Source organism: Enhydra lutris, unplaced genomic scaffold (genome assembly GCF_002288905.1).
Source record: "Enhydra lutris kenyoni isolate GAN:26980312 unplaced genomic scaffold, ASM228890v2 scaffoldscaffold22, whole genome shotgun sequence".
Taxonomy (NCBI): Eukaryota; Metazoa; Chordata; class Mammalia; order Carnivora; family Mustelidae; genus Enhydra; species Enhydra lutris.
The window spans coordinates 15,843,646-15,869,930 of NW_019154106.1; the positions used below are offsets into that span (position 1 = coordinate 15,843,646).

At 44.8% G+C, this 26,285-nt stretch overlaps 1 protein-coding gene across 1 annotated transcript in view; it reads right to left on the reverse strand.

Annotated features, from left to right (window-relative positions):
• LOC111149742 (protein tyrosine phosphatase, receptor type J) overlaps positions 1-26,285 on the reverse strand; it is a 165,077-nt gene that overhangs the window by 47,673 nt on the left and 91,119 nt on the right. The window contains exons 2-4 of the mRNA XM_022506988.1: positions 5,474-5,492; positions 2,791-3,027; positions 268-516 (exon numbers count right to left, since the gene is read on the reverse strand). Of these exons, the coding sequence (XP_022362696.1) occupies positions 268-516; positions 2,791-3,027; positions 5,474-5,492 (505 nt within the window). The remainder of the gene's footprint in view (positions 1-267; positions 517-2,790; positions 3,028-5,473; positions 5,493-26,285) is intronic.

The window sequence follows — 26,285 nt, forward strand, 5'->3', positions numbered from 1 at the left end:
AAAGAGCTAATGGAGCCGGCTCCTCTCCGGGATGCCAGACTCAAAAACTTTCAACCCCCATTACCACTCTGAGCCCCAGCAATCTGATCTATAAAACAAGAACATCTCCCTACCTTCTTCATATAAATGTAGGGTCAAACTAAAATGTGGAGGAAAGCCCTCAATAAATTCTAAAACTCTATAGAAATGTAAGAACGACATTTCTTAGCAGTCATGGAAAATCAAATCCAGAAAGGCAGATGAGAAGCACACACTTTGGTAACTCACCTAAGCCACTGCCTGTGACCGAGGGCTTTCTCTGTTCATTTGGTTCTGCAAGTGTCAGGGTGACATTGTGTGAAGTCCCTGGTTTCAGGCCCGATATATTGGCCACTAAGTCTTGAGTCAACTCCTTGGGACTTCCGACACCTTCAAGGAGCAGCCAGTAGGTAGAAGTACCATTGCCAGTCTTCCAGGTAAGAGCAGCCTTTGTCATCCCCACGAAGGAATCTTGAAGACCAGAGACTGGACTGGGCTCTATTTGAAAAACACACAGTGGACATTGATGGAACAATGGGCAGTCACCTTTCATTAGGAATGACTGGGGTCACTGAGGTTCTCACTAACAATACTTTCTTGATATCAGGGTCTGGGGCAAATCCATCATTTCACAGCAGGAAAAAGTAGATATAGCATGACGGGTAAAGAAGGATACACCCACAGCCCAGGATTTTTAGGATCTGTAGTATTCCCCTCCACAGTTCACTTCAACGGCGGTGTGACACTCTGAAATTGTCCTCGAAATTGTCAAACAGCAGCATTTAATCATATTTGTTTAGAGCATGGGGACAAGGCAGGAAACAAAGTGATTGTTTACTACTTCTAAAGGTCTCAATTCAAGATAACAACAAAAATAATGTCATCTCAGAGCACCCAGACGTTTCGACTAAGGAGCTCATTCCTGCATTCCAACCCAAAGGGTGCTTTGGAAGACTTCCGATCCATCGCCCCACTGTTCTATCCGTCACCAGATTTGGCTTGCTGTGACATAAACCAGCCATTTCTGTCAACGTGACATCCACTCCCTTCATTCTGGAGATGGCAAGGTAGACATACTGAGAGGTGGATTGACTGGCTCAGGGGCACACATCATGAGTAGAATTGGGGAAATCAGAACCCAAGGCTCCGGCGCTGAGCCCATGAGGTCCGGGGAGTGCTGCAGGTACAGCGAACCCTGCCTGAGGTCTGCAGGGGTGGCACCGGAGGCCACGGTGGGCTCTGAAGTGAGCTAATCGGCTGTGATTCTACCCTTCACGCCAAACATTTTGGGCTTGAAGATTCCTAAATGGGGTCACTCCTGTGTCCTTTTTCTTTTGAAAAGAAATGGAACAGCCATCAAGTAGCCAGAGGAAGAACTCTGGGTAAGGGGTCCCAGCTTCTGCGCACTATTGTGCTCTGGGCCTGGGCTCCCTCAGTGCCCGCCACTTCCTGCTCAATAACCAAGCCCTCAGACGACACCTCGGTATTACAACGCCTCGGCATTACAGTTTGTCACTGTGGCCTTCAGGGTTACTACGAGGACAGGATAATGTATTAAGAATAACTAAGCACATAGTACATGCTCAGCAAATAGTAGCTGATGAATGAAGCACTGTCCCTGGGACTTTCAGACAGAGTGAGGACACTCAGCTCCTGTTTGGCTGCTTCTTGCCACCTCTCGACCTCCTCTTTCCTATGGCCACCAGTGCTGTGTTCCCTTGTCCCCACCACCATTGCTGAATTCCGTCTTCTTCCTCCTCCTCCATTCTCTTCCTCTTCTGCCTGTCCTCTCCTCCTGCTCTTCTCTCTTTCATAATATAGCAAACCTCTATTATACAGTTTTTTGCCTCTAAAACTCTGCTCTGAGGAGCTCTGAGAGTTTTTCTGAAGGTATCTGTGATACCCCACCCCTGTAGCTCCCCCTCGTTCCAGTTCTTTTTATTTATTGGGCTTCTGGGCAAGATTTCATTATTTAAAGAAATTGTTTCCTGGCCTTAAAAAAAAAAAAAAAAAACTTGCTGAAAACCACTGGTTTTGTTCGCCTGTTCCATTTGAAGGAGACACTGTGCTAGGCAGGTGGTCTCTTCAAGCCGCAGGCTCCACGAGGTCAAGCTCCATGGCCCTCACCAGCCAAAGAGATCACATCCCCAGGTCAGAAAACCAACAGAGGATCTCATTTTTAAGTTTTTGGTTCTTCTCAGCTTTAAAAGAGCTTCTCATCTCTTTTTTATAGTTTTGGTTCTTTTCAGCTTAAAAAAAGAGAGAGAGCTAAATTTGCAGCTATAACACGTGGCTCAGGATACTGACATCTAAGCTAAATAAAACTCTAAACCTTCCCAAGTGTCACAGGGCCATTATTTCATCTGAAACACACACTCCTCTATAAAGTATACCCAACTTTCAGACCCAACAAAAATTCCTGAGAAGCTTTACGCTTCTTTTAAAGAAGCCTACTAATTACTGGACCCATTACAACACATGGTTAATGAGGTCTCTGCCCTCAAGCCTTAGCAGAAAATATTGCCAATAACAGCAAAGGGTTTTTAAAACTGAACAGCTGGAATTACTTAAAACCTCCCAAAACACCGAAGACCCTAATACCGAATGATCCAGCCACCTGAACTCCTGGGCTTAAAACAATAGAGAATCTTTTCTCTCTTCCACCGTTAGCAAAAACCAATCTCTCTCCCAAAAGGCAAACTGAATGGACAAGGCTCAAGGACACAGGATGAAAAGGAATGGTTCACCATCATTCCTGGAGGCTCATCTTACCTGGTGTGTCATTTATGGCCACGGAATCTCTTGAAGTCCCGGTGACTGTTTCTGAAGTGACAAAGGACGTGTCCGGAGTTGTTGGATTAAAGCCTGTGGTGACATTCCTTATTGGATCTTCAGCAGGGGTGTTCCACTCACTCTCTACCTTGCTCTTTTCTGTATGCGTGTACCCAGAAACAGTGCCATTCACGTTTGCCCATGTTGTGGTCATACTGGTTGTATTGATGGAAACAGCTTCAATGTCAAACACAAACATGGGTTCTACTTAAATAACATTTCCCAAAGGACAGCAAAAATTATATTTAAAAAAGAAATGTATGCCTGGGTGGCTCAATCTGCGTTTGGCTCAGGTCATGATCTTAGGATCCTGGGATTGAGCCCCAGATCAGGCTCCCCATTCAGTGGGGAGTCTGCTTTTCCCTCTCCCTTTGCTCCTCCCTGCCCCACTCATGCTTGCCCTCTCTCTCAAATAAATAAAATCTTAAAAAAATAAAAAAGAAACGTAAGAGTCAGGACTGCTCTGTATGTCTATTTTTCAGAAGCGAATTGTACAATGACAGAAGTTCATTTCCCTTTCTTTTGCCTCCTGGACTTTCCTCCAGCAAACTAATTTTAGATACATATACATATATGCATGTTTGTGTGTTAGTAAGACTGAAGGCTTTAAAACGGAGACAAAAATGACAGAAATCAGCAATGTTGGCTGTGACTTGAGTATGGATTAAATCTATCTAGAGGCTGATATAAAGAAAGACCTAAGAGGCAAAAGGAGTCTCTCTTGCCATTCTTAGAAAATACTGCCCGTGGAGAGGTCTTACAAGATGCAGAAGCTAACTCTTTGGCCAAACCCTGATATTAGGAGGAAGCTCTGCCATTTTCAGGCACTAAGATGGCATGAGACAGAATGGCATGAAGGGAAAGGAGCTGGTCTTTGAATTCACCCCTGGATGTGAGGACCTCCTCTGCCCCTTAGCCGTGTGACCTGGAATGAGTCCCTAAGAACCTCTCATCCTCAGGTTCCTCTGTTGTCAGCTCTAACACACTATTTTAAACGTGAAGGACTATCTTTAAGGCACGTGATATGGTAACCAAGGTCGCTGGATTTGGACATTTATAAAATGGGAGTTCAGAGTTCCATCCTGCTGGTCATTAGCATGTGATTTTACTCAAAGTCCTGGGAGAACATTCTCATTATTTCATCACTGTGGTTCACAGACTGTTTAGCTTGTATTTCATTTTTCTTTCCTGTGTCCAAGGCTTCAACTGTGATCTGGTGACAGTCACATCTATAGCCACCGAAATGCATGTTACTTAATAAGGCACCAGGAAACTTTTCAGTGATAAATGTGACTGATTTGAGTAGCCAGAAACAGTGGTCATGCAAGCTAACAAAACATTATCTCCCACTGTATACTAGCAATAGAACAGGATTTTGTTATGATTTTTTAAAAGAATCATAGGTCCCTCATCTCCCCTTCTCCTGCTTTAAAATGCTACCTCTATGCACAGAAGTTCTCTTCTTTGTCACCAAAGATTCAAGCCTCTACGAGGTACCTACCAGCCTATTTACCAAACTGATTAACAAGCAAGAAAAAGCAACTGCAGAGCTCTTCCCATTGTTTGTACAGACTTTGCATAATCACTATTATTAACTAAGATTGGCTTTATTAAAAGGTTTCAGCAAGATCTGCCCCCTTTGTGTGACACTGGAAGAACATTCTAATTATTTTATCTCCATGGTTCATAGACTTTGGGATTTTACCAATGGGGGGGTGGAGGGGAAGTTCCCAAATTTTGAGGACAGATAAAAGCTACCAATTTTTATTTATTCTAAAAGGTACATTTAAAAAAACTACCAAATACTATTATTTTTATAGAAACAAATTATGACCTAAAAAATTAGTAAGGACATAATCCCAGAATAAATGTTGCTATCAATTAAATATACTTAGCTTCACTTAAAACTTACTATCATAGCCTTATTTTACTCATTTTACTCTAGACCAGGGAGCACTTCAATGGGCCAGCACTGTTAGCAGCTGGGACTCAGTCCTCCACATAGAAGCAAAATATACAGGAGTCTACGTCTGATTTTCCAAAGCTTACACAAACTCTGTACATCAGTTTAAAAATAATGGAGCAGGGGCGCCTGGGTGGCTCAGGGGGTTAAAGCCTCTGCCTTCGGTTCAGGTCATGATCCCAGGGTCTTGGGATCGAGCCCCACATTGGGCTCTCTGCTCAGCGGGGTGCCTTTTTCCCCCTCTCTCTCTCTGCCTACTTGTGATCTCTGTCTGTCAAATAAATAAATAAAATCTTAAAAAAAAAATAATGGAGCAGTGTAGCAAAAAAAAAAAATACTTATGGGATAGCAGCACACAAAGTAAATATAAACCATACTGCATTATGAAAAGTAAGTGTTTTTAAAAATCACCCACGGATGTAGGCTTGCAGAAAAGAAAAATCCAGAAAATATATAATTTTTTGTCAAAGTTGCTCAATTGATTGAATTCTTTCTTTCACTTGCTGTTGCCACACTCACCCCAATTCTAAAGAAAAACTGGAAACTAAGACTTTGAACACATGAGCATTTTCTCTGATTTTCGCATTGCTATAAATGCTGCTGTGTCCATCAGGGGGCGGTAGCGAACAATACAAGAGAACAGAGGGAAGTGGTACTTACAGTCACCTGCGCACACCATCTGTAACAGAAAAAGAAAACGGAAGTCAGTGCATTCATTCAGCCACGGAAAATGCAAATCAGGAATAAAGCAGTTGAGAATTTAATAATGGAGATGGGGTGTTAACGAGTACATTTAAAAAAAAAAGGTCTGCTGGCAGAGATTAGGGTGCCAGGACACTGAATAAGGGAACTCGGTGAAACCAGAGGTCGCTTACAAACAATGGATTAGCTCAGCTGTATGGAGGCTGAGCCATCCAGTGTTCTTCCCCACAGATACATCCAACACTGGAGCAGCTCCCCCAGGCAGCACTCCCTCCTGCCACCGCATCATAAATTGAGGCAGAAGACATAGAAGCAAGGTCACGATTCTCTAGGGCAGGGAAAAAAAAAAAAGCAGGACCATGGCACCCCTTCCACCAGCCATGTTCAGGTTGCAAGTACAGAATGTAAAGCCAGGTGCACACGAGAAGGTAATCAACTTGAGTTTGGGATTTTTGTTGTGCAACAATCCAGCTTCTTCCTTCTACCAGTAGGTGGCAATAATCTTTTTTTTTTTTTCCCCCAATTATATGGCATGCAACTTTGGGAAGCATGAATGTCCAAAACAGAGCAACCTTAAAGATTATTTATTTAGTTAAGTGTCTCAATCTGCCATCTTTGGATCCCTCGAGGTCCTCAAAGATATTCATTGTGAGCCATAAATTATTCCCCCATACTTTAAAACCCTAAAATAATTTGAGGTTGTACATTCTACTATCTAGAAAACACATCTCTGGGTAACGGGATTTTTCAAAGTATGGCCCTCATGAAGAGGAAAATAATCAAAAGGGATTCTAGTGGGGAAAAAATGTCCTCCAGCTTCCCATCACACTTAGAATAAAATCATGATCTCATCATGCCCTTTGAAATGTTCCTGAAGCTGGTTCTCTCTTACAGCCTTTACATATTGATTCCTTTCTCCAAAAACACTCTGCCCCAGACCTTCCAGGGTCATGGCCTAAAAGGCCACCTCTTCGGGGAATCCTTCTCCAATCAACCAGTGAAACCTAGTGCCCCTGGCTCTTTTCTCCTCTGCATTCACCTCAATTATCATCAGCCTCCTTCAACTACAACGTATGCTCCATGAGAACAGAAACCTCATCTGCACCCATCCCTAGAATGGTGCATACAGTAGGCACTCTAAAAATGACACTGAAGAAAGGAATGACCCTCTTGTTTTATAAAGGAAGTAATTCCTAAGGCCCAGAGGAGGAAGAAGATTTGCCCAAGGTCCTATACAGCAAGGCCAAGGCCAAGGCTGGTCAGGTCCAGAAGCCTGAATACCCCACTCAATCCAAAGGAAACATCCTCTGCGCTTGCCAAATGGAGACGCTGAAGACAACATTCATTCTCATCTCGGGGGTTATGCCGACAGACAGAAAGGTCTACTCACCAGCCTGTCTCCCAAGGGCCTAGGCACCAGTTCCCAAAGGAATCTGAGGGTTCCTCCTAATTCTTCACTCCCCACAAGTCTCAGGGCCCATGTCCTGTTGATTCTCCTTTCCTACCTCTTGATTCCTCCTTTCCTACACACACACACTTTCCATTCCCACCCCCCAACTCTACCCTCAAGCCTGCACTCCTTCAGCCCGTCTTCCTGCTTCCAGCCCCCGCCGCCCGCCTATGCCAGGCTTCTCTCCTGTGTCTGATGGACCACAGGAGAGAGAAAGATGAAGACCAGGTTGCCAAGCAAGTTAGCATGTGGCAGCAACCCCCCCCTTTTTCCTCCAGCAGTAGGAAAACATAAACTACCCAACCTCATTACTCTGTACTGGCCCGTCCTAGCCCCTTGCGATGTTATCGTCTCTTCATACACAGCTCTGCGTTGCATCCTACGCTGGAATCCATTCGGTCAACGATGCACCCAAATACTGCCCACAAACATGGATGAGCTGGACCTGCCCTCAGACTGTTTTTAGGAAAGTAAGGGAAATAAGGCGTGTGTATAAATAAGTAACTGAAGGCAGAGTAGAAAGCACCGCCAACTCAGTGAACCAGCAAGTGTCGAGCGCCTGCGTGTGCCCAGCCGCACAACCCAGAGCTGAGGCAGGCAGCCTCTGTGCCGTGCGGGGCTCTCGGCTGCGGTGGGGAGGCAGGCGAGCCAAACCGCAGGACAGACGGAAGGTACCCCTGGGGTAGGCACCAGTCGCTGAGGGACGTCAGAGGAGGGCGTCCACGAAGACAGAGTGCCTGTGCATTTTGAGCTGGGTCCTGTACAGCCCTAGACCCAGTAAACATGGGCTGATGATCATTACATGGGACAACGTGCCAAACAGCTCTGAGTTCTAGAGGGGAAAGGGCAAGGGTCACCCTCACTGTGCACAGAGTCTGAATCTGCCAGGCTTTGTTCCAAGTGCTTTAAGATATTAACTCACTTAATGCTCCACACAGCCCTGAGTGTAGGAACAAGTCCCTTGAGTGCTGTTGAGCTGCAGCGTCTAGACTTGAACCCAGGCAGTCTGACTCCAGGGTCCGCACCCTTAATCAACAGCTACCCTTCCTCCCATGTAAAGCAACGGGTGAGAAATATACTGGGACCAACAGAAGGTTTAAAAGTCAATTTCAAAAGCTATCCATGTCACCTTTCTTCTCTCTGCCTTCCAAAAACTCCAGCAAGCAAAGGAAGAGTGTTCTTGACAAAACAGTGTTATGGTTTCTCCTGGCAGCCCTCCCACTGGTGCCACACAAACACAGGAGCCGTGTCTGTCCATGGCTCAGTCTGAAAATGACAGCCAGAGAGAGCAAGTGCACTCGCCATCACACGGCTTCAGGCTCTCCTGGCCTCCCTTCCCCTTCTTTTCCTTCACCTTGACCTCACTGGGCCTGACTTCCCAAATAAAGCCTCAACACTATAATCCCTTCCTCAGGACCATAGAAAGCCCAGACTAAGACACAGGACAAGGGAACCAAAGAGAAGTCCACAAGGGGGCTCCAGGAGGGAAAGCTTCCTCATTAATAAAAAAGGAATTACATGGTGGGGGGAGGGGGGTTGGGAGGGGGGGGGGGATTATGGACACTGGGGAGGGTATGTGCTATGGTGAGTGCTGTGAAGTATGTAAACCTGGTGATTCACAGACCTATACCCCTGGGGATAAAAATATATGTTTATAAAAAATAAAATTAAAAAAAAAAAAAGGAATTACATGGAAGAAAATACCGTCCTGGTTTGGTGGACTTCACTAGATCTGCCCATGATGCCTGGGCTGCTGCAGCCTCTGTGTGACAAGGAGGTAAGAAATCACCGACTTGCTGAGAATGGCTGATGAGGAGAAAAGGGGGAAACATCTTGTGCTACTAAATCAACCCATTCTTGCATGTGTCCTACCCCCAGACTTCCTGCCTAGAGACAGGCAATACCCCTCATTATTTAACTACTTTTATTTGGGCTGTCCAATATTTAAAACCAAAAGGACACTAGTTGACACAACTACAAAGCAAGGTAGCTAATTTTCACATTAACCCTCATTTTTACAGATGAAGAATGTGAAAGGCCATTGATCTGCAATTCAGGGTCGTAGAGCTGATCAGGGAGAGATAAAACCAGGATGCAAGCCCGGGTCTGCCAGACCCCCAAAACTCTTTCACTGATCACAGGGTGGGGAAAAAAAGACCCTTGCAAACAATACCCCACAAGACAACTGGCATGGGGGAAATTTGTAAATACTTTTTTAAAGAATACAATCAAAAGAAAACTCATCTTTCTAAAATTAGCTCAGGGCGCCTGGGTGGCTCAGTGGGTTAAGCCGCTGCCTTCAGCTCAGGTCATGATCTCAGGGTCCTGGGATCGAGTCCCGCATCGGGCTCTCTGCTCAGCAGGGAGCTTGCTTCCCTCTCTCTCTCTGCCTGCCTCTCTGTCTACTTGTGATCTCTCTCTGTCAAATAAATAAATAAAATATTTAAAATTAGCTCAAAGCCTACTTGTAGGAGGTGAAATGGGAGGCAATCCACTTTCACAGATTCATACACCAAGCACCAAAGTTAACTGCAGAAAACAGGAAGCTGGGGACAACTTCCCAGCAGGGACAGCGAAACATGACGACGGGAGTAACCTCAGCTCCTTCCCCTTCTGAGAGGATCCAAAATGGTGGCTGCCCATGCATAAGGCATCCACACAAATCAGCCTTCATCCAAGGGCCCTTCCACAATGGCTCCCTAACCCGGCCGCCCCGAATCCTGGTAGGAAAAGAAGCAAGCCTTCCATTTTACTTAATCGTTATTGTCACAACAGCCCTATAAAATAGGAATTATAATCCCCACTTTACAGATAGGGACCCTGGGGCTCAGAGTGTACAGCCTGAGGTCACACAGCTGAGAGAGGAAAACAGATGCTAGAGGCTGGAGATAAAACCAGCAATTTCCACTCTCTACCCCCACCTCCTTGGCAGAAGTTAAACTAGAGTTAGTATGCAGAGCCAAGCCCAGTGGCAGCCATCCCTCAGACTCCAAAGGGTGTCCCATTCTCATCTGAGGCTCCAGGCTTCTCCCTCCCAGCTTCTGCAGACCCTCAATGAGAGGGTTGGTTATAAGTGAGCCTGCCTTATGGCTAAGACTCAGGGGACACCAGAAGTCACTGACCTTGAACCCAATCAGGGAGCAGAGTTTCCATAAAAGGCGGTGTCATAGCAACACTATTCACAATAGCCAAGGGGAAGGACCACCTAATTTCCATCAACGGATGAATGGATAAACAGCATGCTCTATACCATACAATGGAATACTATTCAGCCATAAAAAGGAACGAAATTCTGGGACCTGCTACAAACAACGTGGATGGACCACAAAAACATTATGCTACATGAAAGAAGCCAGACACAGAAGCCCATATGTTGTAGGATTTCAAGTATATGAAATATCCAGAAAAGGGAAATCCAGGGAAACAGAAAGCAGACAGGAAGTCACCAGGGGCTAGGGGAGAGAGAAGGGAGAATGATTGCTAATGGCTACTGCCTTTCCATCTGGGTAATGGAAATGTTTGGAACTACACAGAGGTGTGGTCTTACAACACTGTGAATGTACTAAATGCCACTGACTGTGTTCTTCAACATGGTTAATTCTATGTTCTATGAATTTCACCTCAATTTTTTTTTAAGATAGGAAGTAGGTAATTTTTGTATAATCAAGCTCAGGCACTAGAAGGAAGTAGGGAAAGAAAGTTCCCTGAAGGAAGGACAGGGGTGCGGTGGAGAAGAAGGAGGAAGTAAATAGGGAGGTTTGAAAAAGCAGATCAGGACAATCAGAAAAGAGAGGAAGAAGCACCGTGAATGCGGAAATTAGAAAACTAAGCCAGGCAAAACTGCCCAACAGAAGCAGCCTGGGGACCTCCAGTTCCGAACAGATTCCTAGGATAAAAGGAAGGAACTGAAGCTCCCTGAACACCTATTGTGTGCCAGGCACTGAGGTGGGCTTTCCATGTCCCTTGTCTGAGCTGAGTCTCGGAATCACAGCTGAAGAGCTTGGGAATCTAGAATCAGACCAGGGAAAATCATTCAGCTCTACCATTTACTGGCTCTGTGACTTCCGGGCAGGGACCTTAACCTCTCTGTCCCTTGGCTCTACATCTGTAAACAGGAATGATAATCATACCCGCCTTGTTGGAGTGAGGATGAAAGTAAGCGAACTCTTTAACACCAATTGTTAGCATCTTTAAATCTTCAGAGCAATTCTGCAAGGTATTTTTATCCCCATTGTACAGATGACAACACCAAGGCTCAGATCTATTGACAAGACCAACAGACAATCTGAAATTCATACTTCCAAAACATTTGAATAAATGAGCAACAACTCTGTTACAGAGGCAGGCACTGAGGCCCAGAGACAGTAAGTGGCTTACCCAAGGACACACAGCACCAAAACCAGAACCCAGGTCTTGACTTCTACTTTGACCTCAATCACGTTCCTCACCCTTCCCAAGCCCTTGTCTCCCGGAATGCAGACCCATAAGGAGTACTCACAGCTCACCCCTGCTTCTCACTCCTGTTCTGCAAAGTCAACCATACAGATGACCCAAAGGTTCTGCAGGCCCCCGGGACTAGGCAAATGAAATAAATCATGAGATGAGATTTTGAGCTCACTGCTTTAGGAGGAAGACATACTGACATGCAAAAATGGAATATGATACTGTCTTTGACCCTGCCACAGAGTTCTGGTGACCTAGGCTCCCCAGGCACAGTAGAAACCTGTTGATCAACCAGATAGTGGGACTAACTAAACACCCTACACGCTATAGAGCCTTCTCCCTCCTCTTTTCTGAGGAGCAGACCCTGGCTATTGAGCCTTCCAGCCTTATTCATGGCTCCCCTCCCACAGAGATGTGTTCCTGTTTCACTTTGCTTACACCGATGAGCCAAAACTCTTTCTCCTTCTCTTCGAGAACTACCACTAGTCCTGAAACTGTGGCTCTGGGCCTAAGGATCCTCCTCCAGGCCCCCAAGAAAACCAAACAATGAACACTACCCTCGATGCCACCCCAACTCAGCCAAAGCTGCAGCCATCCCATTAGTGGTCCACTCTGAACACTGGATTCTTCCTACTCAACACCTTTGTCACAGGAGGTCACTAACTGCATTTACCTGAAACTTCTAAATTCTCCCCAGCTCCTCTACACATAAATATCACTCCCACATTCATACCAAAACATACTCATAAATATTCTCTTCCCCTCTTTCCAAGATCCTCTGTAACTGCCCCATTGAACTTGTCTCCCACTCTACCAACTTCAGAAGAACCCAACTCTTCCCTGCCTTCACCCTCCATGGGTACACTCAGGAGTTATGTCCTAAAGATGCTTCTTTGTCCAAATCACCTTGACTTCCCCACTTCCATACTGTGGCCATCATAAACCAAAGCCTCCTAAACCCCAAGCCCTAAATCACAGAAAAAAACCTCCTCCTAGGGCTGAGCAAAACCCAGGCCACATTTCTTTTTCGAAGTGCTTAGGATACACTCACCAAAAAAAAAAAAAAATTAAAAGCACCAGGACAGGGTAAGATCTGTTACAGTGTACTTGTGTTTTAATCTTGTGAGAGTATCACTGTGATTCCATCCATAATCCTTCATTTGGAATATTAAAGGCCAAAACCTAAAGGGAGGCCCTTTGTGATGAACACCGAAGGTGAGAGCCAGGCCCTAGTCCTTCATCCACGTACCTGGTTGCCCCTCCTTTCACCTCTCCCTTCAATGAACAGTGAAAAGTAAATAGAACTGCTAGATTCCTCTTTCTAAAACATGCTAATATTCACCGGGACCCTGGCAGGGACAGTAGGCACACTCAACCAGAGGAACTGAGGACGGTTTAAAAGGGACCATTTACAAGAGTTGGGGGGCGGAGCCAGTAGGGAGGCAAGAATCCTGAGGCGGTACCAGTCGGACAGGTAAGGAAATGGGCTGAGGGGCTGCCTCTCCCCCATCCCCATCTGGGGCTTCCTAGAGGTCAAGGGCCTCCACTGGTGTAGACCTGGAGGTCAGCCTCCTCCTATCGGCAGGGCAGGGTGGAGATGAGTGGGCAGGGGTCTGCAGGGGTACACAGAGAGCTCATGTCCCATCACCACTGAGAGCCTGTGAATTGGTAGGCAAGGCCTAGCAGGGTGACCAAGAGGTTTAGATTCAACTGCCCCCAACAGTCGGGAGCTCTGGGGCTTGAGGGTCTCTCCAAGCCACCTGTTTCATCAGTTTTAAACAGTGGAAGGATATATGCAACACAGATGCCCCGTTTGAGATCTCCCTGAAGCTCAAACAAAATAAGGTTTCCATATTCCCAGTCTAACAGCTGTCTTCCTGCCTCACTGAACCTCTGAAGCTGCCACCTTCAGCAGCCTTGATGACCTTTGGCGATGGCTCCAACCCCCAGGAGCGTCCAGGCTCTGAGCCCCTTCCAGTCCCTGCCACTCAGCCCTTTCCCTACATACCCTGCACTATGCTCCACTCTGGCCCAGTTGCCAAAGATACCCAGGGCACTTCACGTGGTTCCAAGTCTCCAGGTACTCAGAGGCACGAGAAGCAGGAAAGAACAGGACGGTGCAATGTGGAGAGACAGCCAGGAACCACCCGGACCACCCCGCTACATGGGCAGGGGGTGCCTGAGGACATGGTGAACGTGGGGGACAGGGAGCGAGGGGCTCAAGGCGTTCGAGGGTAATGTGTAAGGGAAGAGTGGTGGAATCACCACCCAAAGAGGGACCCCATGCAGGGACCTAAGGCTGGCTGACTCTACTTACTATAATACTGATTGAGCGCTTAACTACTGGCCAGTTACAGTGCGATCAGGGTTCCCTTCAACATCTCAGTCAAGCCTTACAGCAACCCCAGGAGGTAGGAACTGTCCAGATGAAGAAGCGAAGCCTTGGAAAAGTGAGGTTCCTGGCCCAGCATCTCACAGCTAGGAAGCTGAAGATTCCAGCACTGGTCTCCCTGGTTCTGAAGGTCTGCACCTTCACCCCTCCCAGGAGCACTCAGCTGGCTTGTCCCTGAGCAAGTCTCAGGCCTGCTTCCATGAACCTCTGCCTTCCACGTGGGCCTTGGGGACAGGTCTGTCGACCCATTTAACTGGACTCAATTAAGAAGGCTTCTGTGTATTCTCAGAAAGAGCAGAGTTTAAGGGTAAACTCACAGAGCTGCCTGGATTTTAGCAAGTGACAAATCTTCAGGTTTTCCATTATCCATGTTTGGCTTTTAGGGATGGATAATAAGTGACTGAGGAACACAATGGGTAACAATAGGCTCTTTATCCTTCTAAAACCAAGCCCACACACCATATGACAATAGTTATTTTTACCCACTGACGTAATTAACCAAAATGTGAACTGCTTCAAGCAATTTTTTTAAATCAAATAGCATTTTATTGGATTTGGTACATTCTTCTGAATGCTCATTTATCTCCCATGTGAAAAGCACCCAACAGCTTCTGTAAAACCAGTCCCTGAAAGGTAAATCATTGATCATGAAAATGGTAGCCGGAGTGGGCTCTCCCTCTGAACCCAGAAGCCAGGCAATAAACATCACTCCCCAGAAGACAAGTGTGGCGTTATGAGGTGATCTGAATAATCTGAATACCTATCATCCTTTTCTACCCTAGAGTCCAAAAGGCCAGGGACAGGCAGGCCAACAGGTGGCATGACAAAGTGTTACCACACCACAAGACAATAGACCAAGCCAGGCTCACCCTGCCTATGTGGGACTCTCTGAACTTGATGCTGTCATCAAAAGGGATTGTGGAGGGACGCCTGGGTGGCTCAGTTGGTGAAGTGTCTGCCTTCAGCTCAGGTCATGATCTCAGGGTCCTGGGATCTAACCCCGCATTGGGCTCCTTGTTCAGCAGGAGGCCTGCTTCTCCCTCTGCCCCTCCCCCGGCTCATGCTATCTCTCTCTGTGTCTCTGTCTCTCTCTCTCTGACAAATAAATAAAAAAAATTTTAAAGGGGGGGTTTTGTGGAAAAGGGTCAGCATCAGCCAGAATTCTGTGTCCCAAAACAGCCAGGTGAGGTTTTGTCAGAAAGGATGAGCACCAACCAGCCTACAAAGACCAGAGGCTCACCTCTTCCCTCTTGGGATGGTTGGAGGCATGATGAACTCTTCCAAATGCACGGAGAAAAAAGTAACCAGAGGGGCTATTTTGGTGAGGCTATGTGAACTTTGAGATGCAGAGCTGAGGAAATCCCAGGCCATGAGTATTTTTAGCAGCAGGATTATTTTTTCAAGAAAGAATCTTCTGGAGAACTACATGTACAGAGTTCCACATTTCATATATATATATATATATATATATATATATATATATATATATATACATGTACATGTGTGTATAAGTCCGCTTGGATACAAGCAGTTTTTTGTTATATATTTCTTTTAAAGTTCAAGTTACCTCATTCTTATTTTTTTTCCATTTTATTTTATTTTACTTCTTTTCAGTGTTCCAGCATTCATTGTTTATGCACCACACCCAGGGCTCCATGCAATACGTGCCCTCCATAATACTACCTCATTTTTATTTTGATGCATAACTGCATTAGGACACTGAATTCGTGTTCTCCAATGTATTAAAATATGGTGTAACACATATCTGGGCAAGTGTGTTCATTACAATTTGACTATAATTTCAAGCATGGCCAAATTGGAAACCAGGTAGGGTGTTTTGTGGGGTTTTTTGGTGTTTTTTTTTTTTTTTCAGGTAGGGTGTTTTTAATGAAACACTTATGGAACCCCCAACACACCTCAAGGAACACAGTTTGAAAACTAGTGATCTGGAGCACCTGGGTGGCTCAGTCTGTTAAGTGTCTGCCTTCAGCTTGGGTCATGATCCCAGGGTCCTGGGACTGAGCCCCACATAGAGCTCTCTGCTCAGTGGGGAGCCTGTTTCTTCCTCTCCCTCTGCCTGCCATTCCCCCTACTTGTGTGCTCTCTCTCTCAAATAAATTAAATATTTAAAAACAGAGAGAGAGAAGGAGTGTGAGAGTTGGCAAGCTCCAGACCCCTGTCTAAACCCTTTTTCCACACTGTACAATAAATCTGAGGTCCTAAATTGGAGTTCCATTGTCCAAATCTAGCACACTGACATGTTTTATTCAATTCACAATGGTTTTTTTCTAATTTGCCTTCACTAGAACACTTCCTATTTTTCCCCATTGTGTTTTCCAACTTCAGTGATATTTTAGGAGTCTTAGCTTAGATTTTTTTAAATCTTAAGTTTTAGCTCCAAAAAAAAAAAAAAAAGAAAGAAATATCAAAAGGCAGTGTGATTTTTCATTATTTGGCTTATTCCATTTACTTACATTCCTAACTACCCCCAAAAACATCTGAGTTTCTATTGATCAAAGTGCATCTTGCAAAATTCATGGGTTGCAATTATCAAAGAACTGTTTACTTTGTAAGTTTCTCTCTTAGGACCAGATCTCTGGCCAATCCCTGATGTGAATTATGTGCCCGATGTGAATATGAAATGCACCAGTATGCCTGCTCTAAATTCTCTGCTCAACTCTGTTCAACCTACCCCCCAATGACACCACCACCCCCCAAAAGAAGAAAAAAACAGGGTGATCCTTCAGTTGAAGAATTTAATTTCCTCCTTCTAAATCTGAATAATAAAACCACTCCAAAAGTCCTACCATCCACCTTTGGGTATGGACAACAATAGCTAATAGCTACCACTTACCAAATGCTTGCTATGCCCAGGCTAGTTATTCATGGAATCCTCCCCTTCCTCACCCCACCCAGCTGGGTGTATCTATAATCTATGCCTTCTTGACTCCCCAGTCTCCCATATCCCTCCCGCTTCCTCCTAGAAGAGGACCAAAGATCAGGACCAAAGATCACAAACTCTGCCTTCAGCTGACCACAGAAAGCTAAGGGGTCTCTCACTCTCTATTCACTTTGACCAGAAACCCAAGGGTGGATCCTATCTCAGAGGCCAAAGGGCCAGTGGTGATTTCCACAAACCCAGATGCCTTTCATGCCCTCTTAGAACCATCCTGAAGTAATCCCGTGTTCTTCCAAGGCTTTACAAACAGAGGTTCCCATGACCCAAATCACCACCCCTCTGATGACCACTGCATTGTGGCATTGAGGACAGAGAACAGGGTGGAGTCAAAAATCAGCAGGACTTGGGGTCAGGTTTGGATGTGAATCCTGGCATCACCATGTCTTAGCAAGGAGTCTGAAGGCCACCCTCCTTGAGTTCTTTTCACCCATAAGTTACCATCTCCCCTGTAGGCTTGATGTAGGGGTTGAAGGGCACATACTAGGTCCTCTACACACAGCAGCAAACATCAGTCCTTTAGAGGTGGGACAGCACAGGAATGAAGAGAACATGGTCTGGAGTCCAGCCCCTCCAACGACTTGAACCTGAGTGAATTACTCATCCCCTTCTAGCAACAATGATGACCACACCCACCTAAAGCAAGGGTGGGTAAAATATTGACAAGCACTGAACTCAAGCGCTGGGTATATTGGAATTTATTTGTGTATGTTTGATCATTTCGTAAATAAAAAAGTAAATAAATGATAGAAACAGTATTTGCTGTTTACAGCACTGCCATGACAAGTCTGAAGTGACGAGATCACCCACAGTGAGTGCGCAGGTCAGTGTAAGTGATCACTACAATGATTATCACTCCCAGGAACTGGGACCAGAGGATCTGAGAGGTGAGGCACCGGGAGGGACACGCTGTCTTACAGAGAAAAAGCAGAACCAGCACATATTTCTGCCAACACTGAAGCAAGAAGAGAAGGGAAGGGCAAGCGGGCATCTTGGATTTGGGTGTGTGATGAGAGGAACTTGAGCAAAAATTCTGAGACGGGCTGCTTCCCTGGCTCCTCCCACCCACCCCAGACTGAGCTCTACAGAGGCCATGGAGAGTCACTCTACAAACCCATGGTCAAGCCCCTCTCCCCATACAATGGAGAAGTCTACCCAGTTTAGCGGAGAGCCCAGGACTCAGGCCCACTCCTCCCCATGCACCAGCACCATCTCAGGACGGCCTCAAAATTCACAGATGATAGTAACAGATCAGTCCTTATAAAGATCTTTGGGCCTACAGTATACCCTTCTAATTTAAAAAGTACATCACTAACCCATCCAGACAACACAGGAAACTTCAACTGTTTTGTTCTCCCATCAGCTAAATAGAATCACCATCACCCCTCCCCTCAAAAAAAGTTGCAAGGCAAAGCTGTACCATCATCCTCCATGAGAAACTAATCTTTGATAAAATGGCGTCTTGGCAAACCACTGGGGCAGGTACTATCAGGCCAGCGATGCCATAAAGCAGACACTTTAATCTGACATCCAAGCAATGAAAAGAGAACTCTGAGCCCTAAAATCCTGGATTATGGGAGAGCTGGCCCAACCGAGCCCCATCCGTGAATTATGAAGACAGAGATGGGGAATGACAGGTAATTTTCAACATCTCATAAAGCCTAATGAATGCCCTAAATCAGAGGTCAGCAAAATATGTCTGTAAAAGGCCAGACAATCTATATTTTAGGCTACAACTGTTGTAACCATCAGCCACAGGCAATGTGTTACCTAATGACCATGGCTGCGTTCCAATAAAACTTTATTTATCGACATTAAATTTGCACTTCATATAATTTTTCTGTCATAAAATATTATTCTTGCCTTGAATTTCCTTTCAACCATTTAAAAATGTAAAAAGCACTCTTAGCTCACAGGCCACCCAGAAATTAAGTGGTAGCTGGGTTTAGCCCACAGGACTGTAGTTTGCCGACCACTGGCCCTAAATGACATATTTACCCTCAACAGAGCCACAGGCACCAGCTAACAGCAGGTCAGAACATGTACCTGTGGTCTGGGTCTGGTTCTGTGTCCTGGGTTCCAAAAATTACTACCTTGAGCACTAAACTGAAGTTTAATCTTCTCATCTGGAAATAGGGATTACAACAGTCCCCTCCTCAAACGTTTAAGAGAATCCACTGGAATGATGCCTGGCACAAGGCACATGCTCAAGAGAGGGTAACTCTACACCAACTGCCATTGTTTCCTTGCTCTTGGTAGACTTCAATCAGCTCAGTGTTAAGAACACAGGATCTCCTGACACTTGTCTGAATTTCCCATTGGGAGTCTTTGGCTGATATGACATGGGAAGGAACAAAATTTCTCCAAATGAATACAGGGTATTCAAACGAGAATATAACTTGCAATATGGGCCCCCTGGTGGCAGAGAATGGTGCCTGAAGGTCAAAACACATTGGCCACAGGGCTGCCTGGCTGCCTCAGTCAGGGGAACATGTGACTCTTGATCTTAGGGTTGTGGGTTCAAGCCCCAGGTTGGGTGTAGAGATTACATAAAAATAAAAAGATCTTAAATATTTAAAAAAAAAAAAAAAACATTGGCCCCAGAGTGCTTCTCAGAATAGCTCCTCTTGTACCCTATAAGTTTGCATTCACTCTCTCAGCAACAGGCAATTTATTTTCCGTGTGTTTACCTTATTGCTCTAGCTAGATGATAAACTCTCTCCTCAGGTCAGGGAAGTCCCACACCTCACACCCATCCGTGCCTAGCACAGTGCCGTCCCTGATACAGGCTCGTTCAGCACTGGCTGACTGGTGGGTTGTAACTGGCCCTCTGGGGCCTGACACAGAGCTGGCCTGGCTGTGAGTGGGTAAAGCCGAGCAGACGTGGGTGAACTTCACGGCCTCAGGAGCCAGCAACTGAAATATAGGTGGCCCGTCATACGGTAAGATAAAATCTTGGAGATTATCTGTACCAATCTGCCTCTGTTTCAAGTTGAGGAAACAGAGGCCAGGTGAGGTAAAGTGATTTGTCAAAGCAGCTGGGCTGAAACTCGTCCATTCACCCCATGTTCGCTGACTCGGATTCTCTATGCCAGGCTCCATGATCTTTCTAGAGCACAGAGATAGAAGTTCCCTAGTCTTACGGTGCTTGAAGACAAGCAAGGAAGACGAAGCAATAAACAACAGGGTTTTTTTTTCATTGCTCCTTTAGGTGGAAGCACTTAATTTGGTGAGGATATTGAGTTCTTACATTCTACCTCTCTCTATCTTTTCCTGAGCTCTTCAACACACACGCCTTTTTTTTTTTTCAAACAACAGATGTAATCAATGCCTCTAGTAAAGGAAAGTGTGAGTCATAAAGGCAGAACTCACGTTTCATGTACATTTTTCCACATACTGACATACCTCCCATTCTCTGAATAGTCTGGGCTGCCATCCCCTACTTTGACTCATGTATCTCTACTACCTTCTTAGAAAGAGAGAGCTGCCTCGCTCCCTCCCTTTCCCAGTTGGTTGCTGCTCATTCACCAGGACAGCTTTGCCTAACCCCACCTCCCAGTGCGGCAGGAGCCTTCCTCTGTCGGTGTGCTCTCCCCCCAGCTTGATCTCCTGCACCTCATGACTGTATGTGTGTCCTGGACTGGCTGGGAGTTCCATGGTGGTAGGGGACTCTAACTCATGCCTAGCACAGTGCCTGAGCTGGCTGGGCACTAGACAGCTGGACAGTAAGCAGCGTGATATGCAGAAAGGATAAGAGAGGAGACAAGGTCTAGGCATGAGAACTGGACTTCCTATGGATAGCAGGAAAGAGTGGAAGAGAACAGGCAAGCCAAGAAAGAAATAAAATGGCAAGCGAGCTCACAGAAGTGGTTCTCATACTTTGGTAGGTCTCAGAACCATCTGGGAACTTGGTAAAAATACAAAAGCCCAGCTTTGTTCTATTTCAACCAGCTTTCTAGGTGACTCAAGTCCCCTCCAAAGTGTTGAGAACCACTGGATGAAGGTATTTTTAAAAGACAGTAAGAAAAGATGAAAGTCCCCTCTGGTCTGAGTAGCCACAACCTATAAGCTCCCAGGAGGGTACTCAACAACTCCAGGGGAATGAGTTGGGAGTTGGTTTGGTTTGAGGAAAACTCAACCCAGAATAAACTGAAGACATTCTCTGATGGTCTTTAAATGAGGGAGGGTCCTGGTCTTCTAGAATCCAGGTGGAATTTTCCCAGTGGGTTCTAGTTGATCTAAAACCAGACTAGACTTGAAAAAGATGGGCCAAAGGGAGAGGGTTTCCCTCAGAAGTATTGCAAATTTCTGGCAGCTTCTTCCAGTTCTCCCTTCAACAAATCCAGCAATCCAACAAATCCTAGAAAGTAATCCCATCAGCTACGTGCGAATTCCCGCTAAGAGTGATCTTCCTCACTGACCAACAACTTGAAATGTTTTCACACCAGGGTCAGGAAGACTAACACTGTCACTCAGCATGTAGTAACTCCTTTTCCTGCCCATTGACTGGCACCATCTGTTCACACAACACATTCTTTGCCACATCCATGGATCCCTGGCTTTTACTTATGTGCTTTCAGGAAACAAAATTCAACACTTAGAAGACATGATGGATGTAAACATCTTCTGTACACTGCAGTGACCTGGGCTGGATTCCAGCGAGACCTACAGTGAATGAATCAGCACTCTGCAGAAGAGGAAGAATGAACATGGAAGCCAGACAGGGGTTCGAATCTCCACCCCACCACCTAGTAGGTGTCTGATATCAGATGAGTCACCAGTTCACATTTTCTTTGGGAAAACAATGCTGCCTGACCTCCCATGATGGTGGCGAGCAAGTGTTTTCCTCAGGTCTTATACAAAGTGGTTGCTTAATGAATGTTAACATCCTATATCCCAAAGGTACACTCATCTTCAGAAGTAGCAATATTTGGCTTTGCACAAAAGACACACAACACACACACATACTGGTATTTTACCCAGTTGAAGATGATTATTAACTATTAATGATAATTACCACATTGTATGAATAAATTGCATTATATAAAGAGTGACTCTCTTCCTAAGTTTGCATTAACAAAGAAAAAACTAAAATTCTCAAAGTCTCATAAGTCCAGTCCATCTTTCTTTGCCATCTAATAAAACACTTTTTATTTCCTTTCATGGGCTTAAACTTCACTAAAAGGCAAATTGTCTGAGGGCCTGCCTCTGAGACAACAGGACTCTGTGTGTGCTCAAATAATCCCCTGTTCCAGTTGACTGTTTTCTATTTTTCTGAATAGACACTGTACAGAATCAGGAATCAGAAACGGTCCTGTGATCTCCCTAATTGCTTCCACAGACAAGTCCAAAATGGGTAAATTTTTTCAAAGACACAACTGATTCAAACCCCAAATGTTCCTCAAGGAGCTCCCAGGCTTCTCTTCCACAATGGTGTGGACCCCCCTCAGCCAGCCCTCACCCCAGGGCTGGGCAAGAACCCAAATGGCAGAAAGGACTCCCCCTCCAGACAAGACCCATCTCCACCCAATAAAGGCCGGCACTCAGAAGAGGAAGGCCAGGAAGTCGAAGACAACATGTTCTCAGGCATCTGTCCTCTTGTTACCCTGAAGCTGACCCCAAGTCTGATCCAGATTCTAGCATTTGGGGAGCCACTGTGCCACCAAGAACTTCTGCATCCCCAAAACATCCTTAACAGCCACGTATGGACTTCAAATCCATACATCCATCACTGTAGGTGCCACCAACTGGCCCCCTTGATCTCAGATTTAACAGCTCTCAAAAGAGATCAGGGTCTCGGTCTTCCCAGCATTTTACTGGGATCCTCCAAATTCCTTTTATCAGCTCTGCAAAGAAATAGGCAGGTCCTGTTAATCAAAAGGTAGAGCAAGGAGGCACCTGGGTGGCTCAGTGGGTTGGGCCTCTGCCTTCAGCTCAGGTCATGATCTCAGGTCCTAGGATCGAGCCCCACATAGGGCTCTCTGCTCGGCGGGGAGCCTGCTTTCCTCTCTCTCTCTCTCTGCCTGCCTCTCTGCCTGCTTATGATCTCTGTCTGTCAAATGAATAATAAAATCTTTAAAAAAAAAAAAAAAAAAAGGTAGAGCAAACAAGCCCAAGTAGAAGCTGAAGTCACATCGGTAAACAGCGAATGGTCCAAATTCCCAACAGGTTTGATGTCTGATAGACATCACTTGATTTCAGCCAACAACCTCTGTCAAAGTTACTTCCCCATTCAGTAAACTTAAAATGCCAGGAATGTCTTATTACGGTACTTGGTAAGCTTGACAAAATGACTTTATTGCCATTTTTTAAAAAATCAAGATAATGAGAAGCTCCAGGAAGTTCATTTTGGCCAGATCTTTTGGTGGCACTCTATTTGGTCTCTCGGAGGGAATAGTCCACCCTTAAATGTTTTAATAAATTAAATCCCCGGAAAACAATTTTACTCCTTCCTCACTCTTCAAAGAAAAATTTCCCTGCTTGTACTGTAGCTTCTGACATCCTGCCAAGTTTCAGACACTGAAATATGAATGGGATTAAAAAGGATTAAGACAGAGTAAATGCTATTAACAGTACCTCTATCGCATGCATCCATCTTACTCAGGAACCAATGACCCACCAGGGAAAAAGGAGGACTAAGGGGGACTCGGCTCATTCAACACCTGCTCACTTGGGATGGCAAGGTCAGCCGTGAATGCTGGGCTCTCTCCAGCCACAGTTGTGTGTCTGTCAAAGATCTGCACCGTTCATCTTGACACATAATCAAAGAACACTTCATCAAGGATCGTCAGGGCTGCAGGAGCTATTAGCAATGAGCAGCTTCCCTTTGTATTATTTTAGAAGAGCAAAATCCTCTTGCTCTGATACAATGGATAATAACATTATTAGTAAGCCATATTTTAAAAGTTCAAATTTATAATATTTACTTATTATGGAGCATCCATTTTTTTTTTTTAAACAGTGACTTGGGCAAACGAAAATCTGAAATCACGTGTTATATCCCATCCATTGCACAAAATCAATAAAGTTCTGATTCACATAGATGTGGAGCTATAAATGGTCAAAGTTTAACAATTCATCTCAATTAAACAGAAAGCTGAGGTTTTATTCCTAAGGGCATCATTTTTTTAAAAAGTTAAGCTGGCAGTACACAGGAACAAAGAGGTAGCCTCCACTGTTAAAGGTACTTCTTTTTTATTTTTTCCAAGCTTTATGGAAATATAATTGAGGGTTTAAGGTGTATGCATGGTGATTTGATACACGTATGAATTACGTACAAGATGGTCACCACCCATGATTTCACACAGTTACTTTTGTCGGGGAGGAGAACATTTGAGATCTACTCTCTTAGAAATATGAAACACTTTACAGAACTCATGAAATATTTCACATAATATTTCCTTGGAAGACTTTTAAACTACTTGTCTATATACTAATTTTATACAAAGTCTACTAAAGGATTAAAACAAAGAGAGGAGAGACATTCTCTTATTCTTTTTTTTTTTTTTTTAAGATTTATTTGGGGGAGAGAGAGAGAGAGAGAGCGCACACATGAGGAGAGGAACAGAGTCGAAGGAAGAAACAGACTCCCCACTGAGCAAGGAGTCCAATGTGGGGCTCAATCCCAGGACTTTGAGATCATGACCTGAGCCAAAGGCAGACACTTAATGGACTGAGCCACCCAAGTGCCCCTGGGCATTCCTTTATTCTATGAAGCCAATATAATCTTGGTCCTAAGAGAAGGACAAATAAGCAAAAAAAAGTTATAGGCCAACACTCTACATGACCAAGGATGCAAAAACCCCAAATAAAATATTAGTGAAGATGAATTCAGTGTAAAAACAGTATCACGACCAAGCTGATTTGCCCAGGGAATGCAAGAATGGCTTCGAGATAGAAAATGTATGTCATTTATTACAGTATCCGATTAAAGGAAAAAAACACAAGGTCGTCTCAATGCAGAAAAAGGATGTGGTAATATTCAACATCATACATGAAAAATTCAGTCTAGAAAGGAACTTCCTTAACCCAATAATGGCAATCTATCAAACAGAACGGGCAGCGTTCCGAGCCCGGGTGACACTGGTGAAGATTCCCTTTAAAATCAAAACCAAGGGGTGCCTGGGTGGCTTAGTTGTTAAGCATCTGCCTTCAGCTCAGGTCATGATCCCAGGGTCCTAGGATAGAGTCCAGGCTCCCTGCTCAGCAAGAAGCCTGCTTCTCCCTCTCCCACTCCCCCTGCTTGTGTTCTCTCTCTCGCTGTGTCTTTCTCTGTCAAATAAATAAATAAAATCTTTTTTTAATAAATAAATACATAAAATCAAAACCAAGACATTATTTATCAACTAAACCTTAATAAAACTGGGGGGGGGGTACTAAGACGAAGACAAGGATGCTCGGTTACCACTTCTTTTTATAGCAGACAAGAAAAGGAAATAAATAGATAGGAAACAAAAAGAAGGAAATAAAACTCTATCTACTTACAGAAAATGAGATAATAAAATTGGCTGTATAGAAAAAAAATTTCAGTGCACAGACACGTTATTAGAAATAATCAGAGGGGCGCCTGGGTGGCTCAGTGGGTTAAGCCGCTGCCTTCGGCTCAGGTCATGATCTCAGGGTCCTGGGATCGAGTCCCGCATCGGGCTCTCTGCTCAGCAGGGAGCCTGCTTCCCTCTCTCTCTCTCTCTCTCTGCCTGCCTCTCTACTTGTGCTCTCTCTCTGTCAAATAAATAAATAAAATCTTTAAAAAAAAAATAATAATCAGAGAATTTCATTTGGCACACTTACTAAATCAAATGCATTTCTGCATACCAGCTATTAACAGAAGAGGTGATTTAAGTTATCATTTATGATAACAACAAAAACCTAAGGAACCTAGGACTGCATCTATGAATCTCTGTATGGAGATAATTATCAGACTTTATTTAAAAGACTTAGAAGAGATAGACCATGTCCCTAGACTAGAAGACTCAATATTGAAAGATGTCTGTTTGAGATGCCCAGGTGGCTCAGTCGGGTAAGTGTCTGCCTTCAGCTCAGGTCATGATCCCAGGGTCCTGGGATCAAGTCCTGCATCAGGCTCCTTGCTCAGCAAGAAACCTGCTTCTTCCTCTCTGCTTGGACTCTTTCTCTTTCTCTCTCTGACAAATAAAATTGAAAAGAAGGAAGGAAGGAAAGAAGGAAGAAAGGACAGAGGGAAAAAGAAAGTTGTCAATTCAATGCAATCCTAACCAAAATCCAAATGAGATGAGTTTTCTTCAGAAAGTTGATCCTAAGACTTAAATGGCAAAAAGCAAGGCAGTGTCAGGACCTCCTCCTGAAGAATTAGGTAGAGTCATTTCCTCTACCACCAATTAAGACTTATTATAATGCTAGTTGTAATTAACACAGTGTGGTGCTGTGTTAAGGGACAGACAAAGGGGTCAAGGAAACAGAATCAAGAACCCAGAGAGATGTCACTCTAAGCTCACGTGGACCTGACAATCATCAGCAGCAGAAGGAAGAATTCATCAAATGGTGTTGGAAA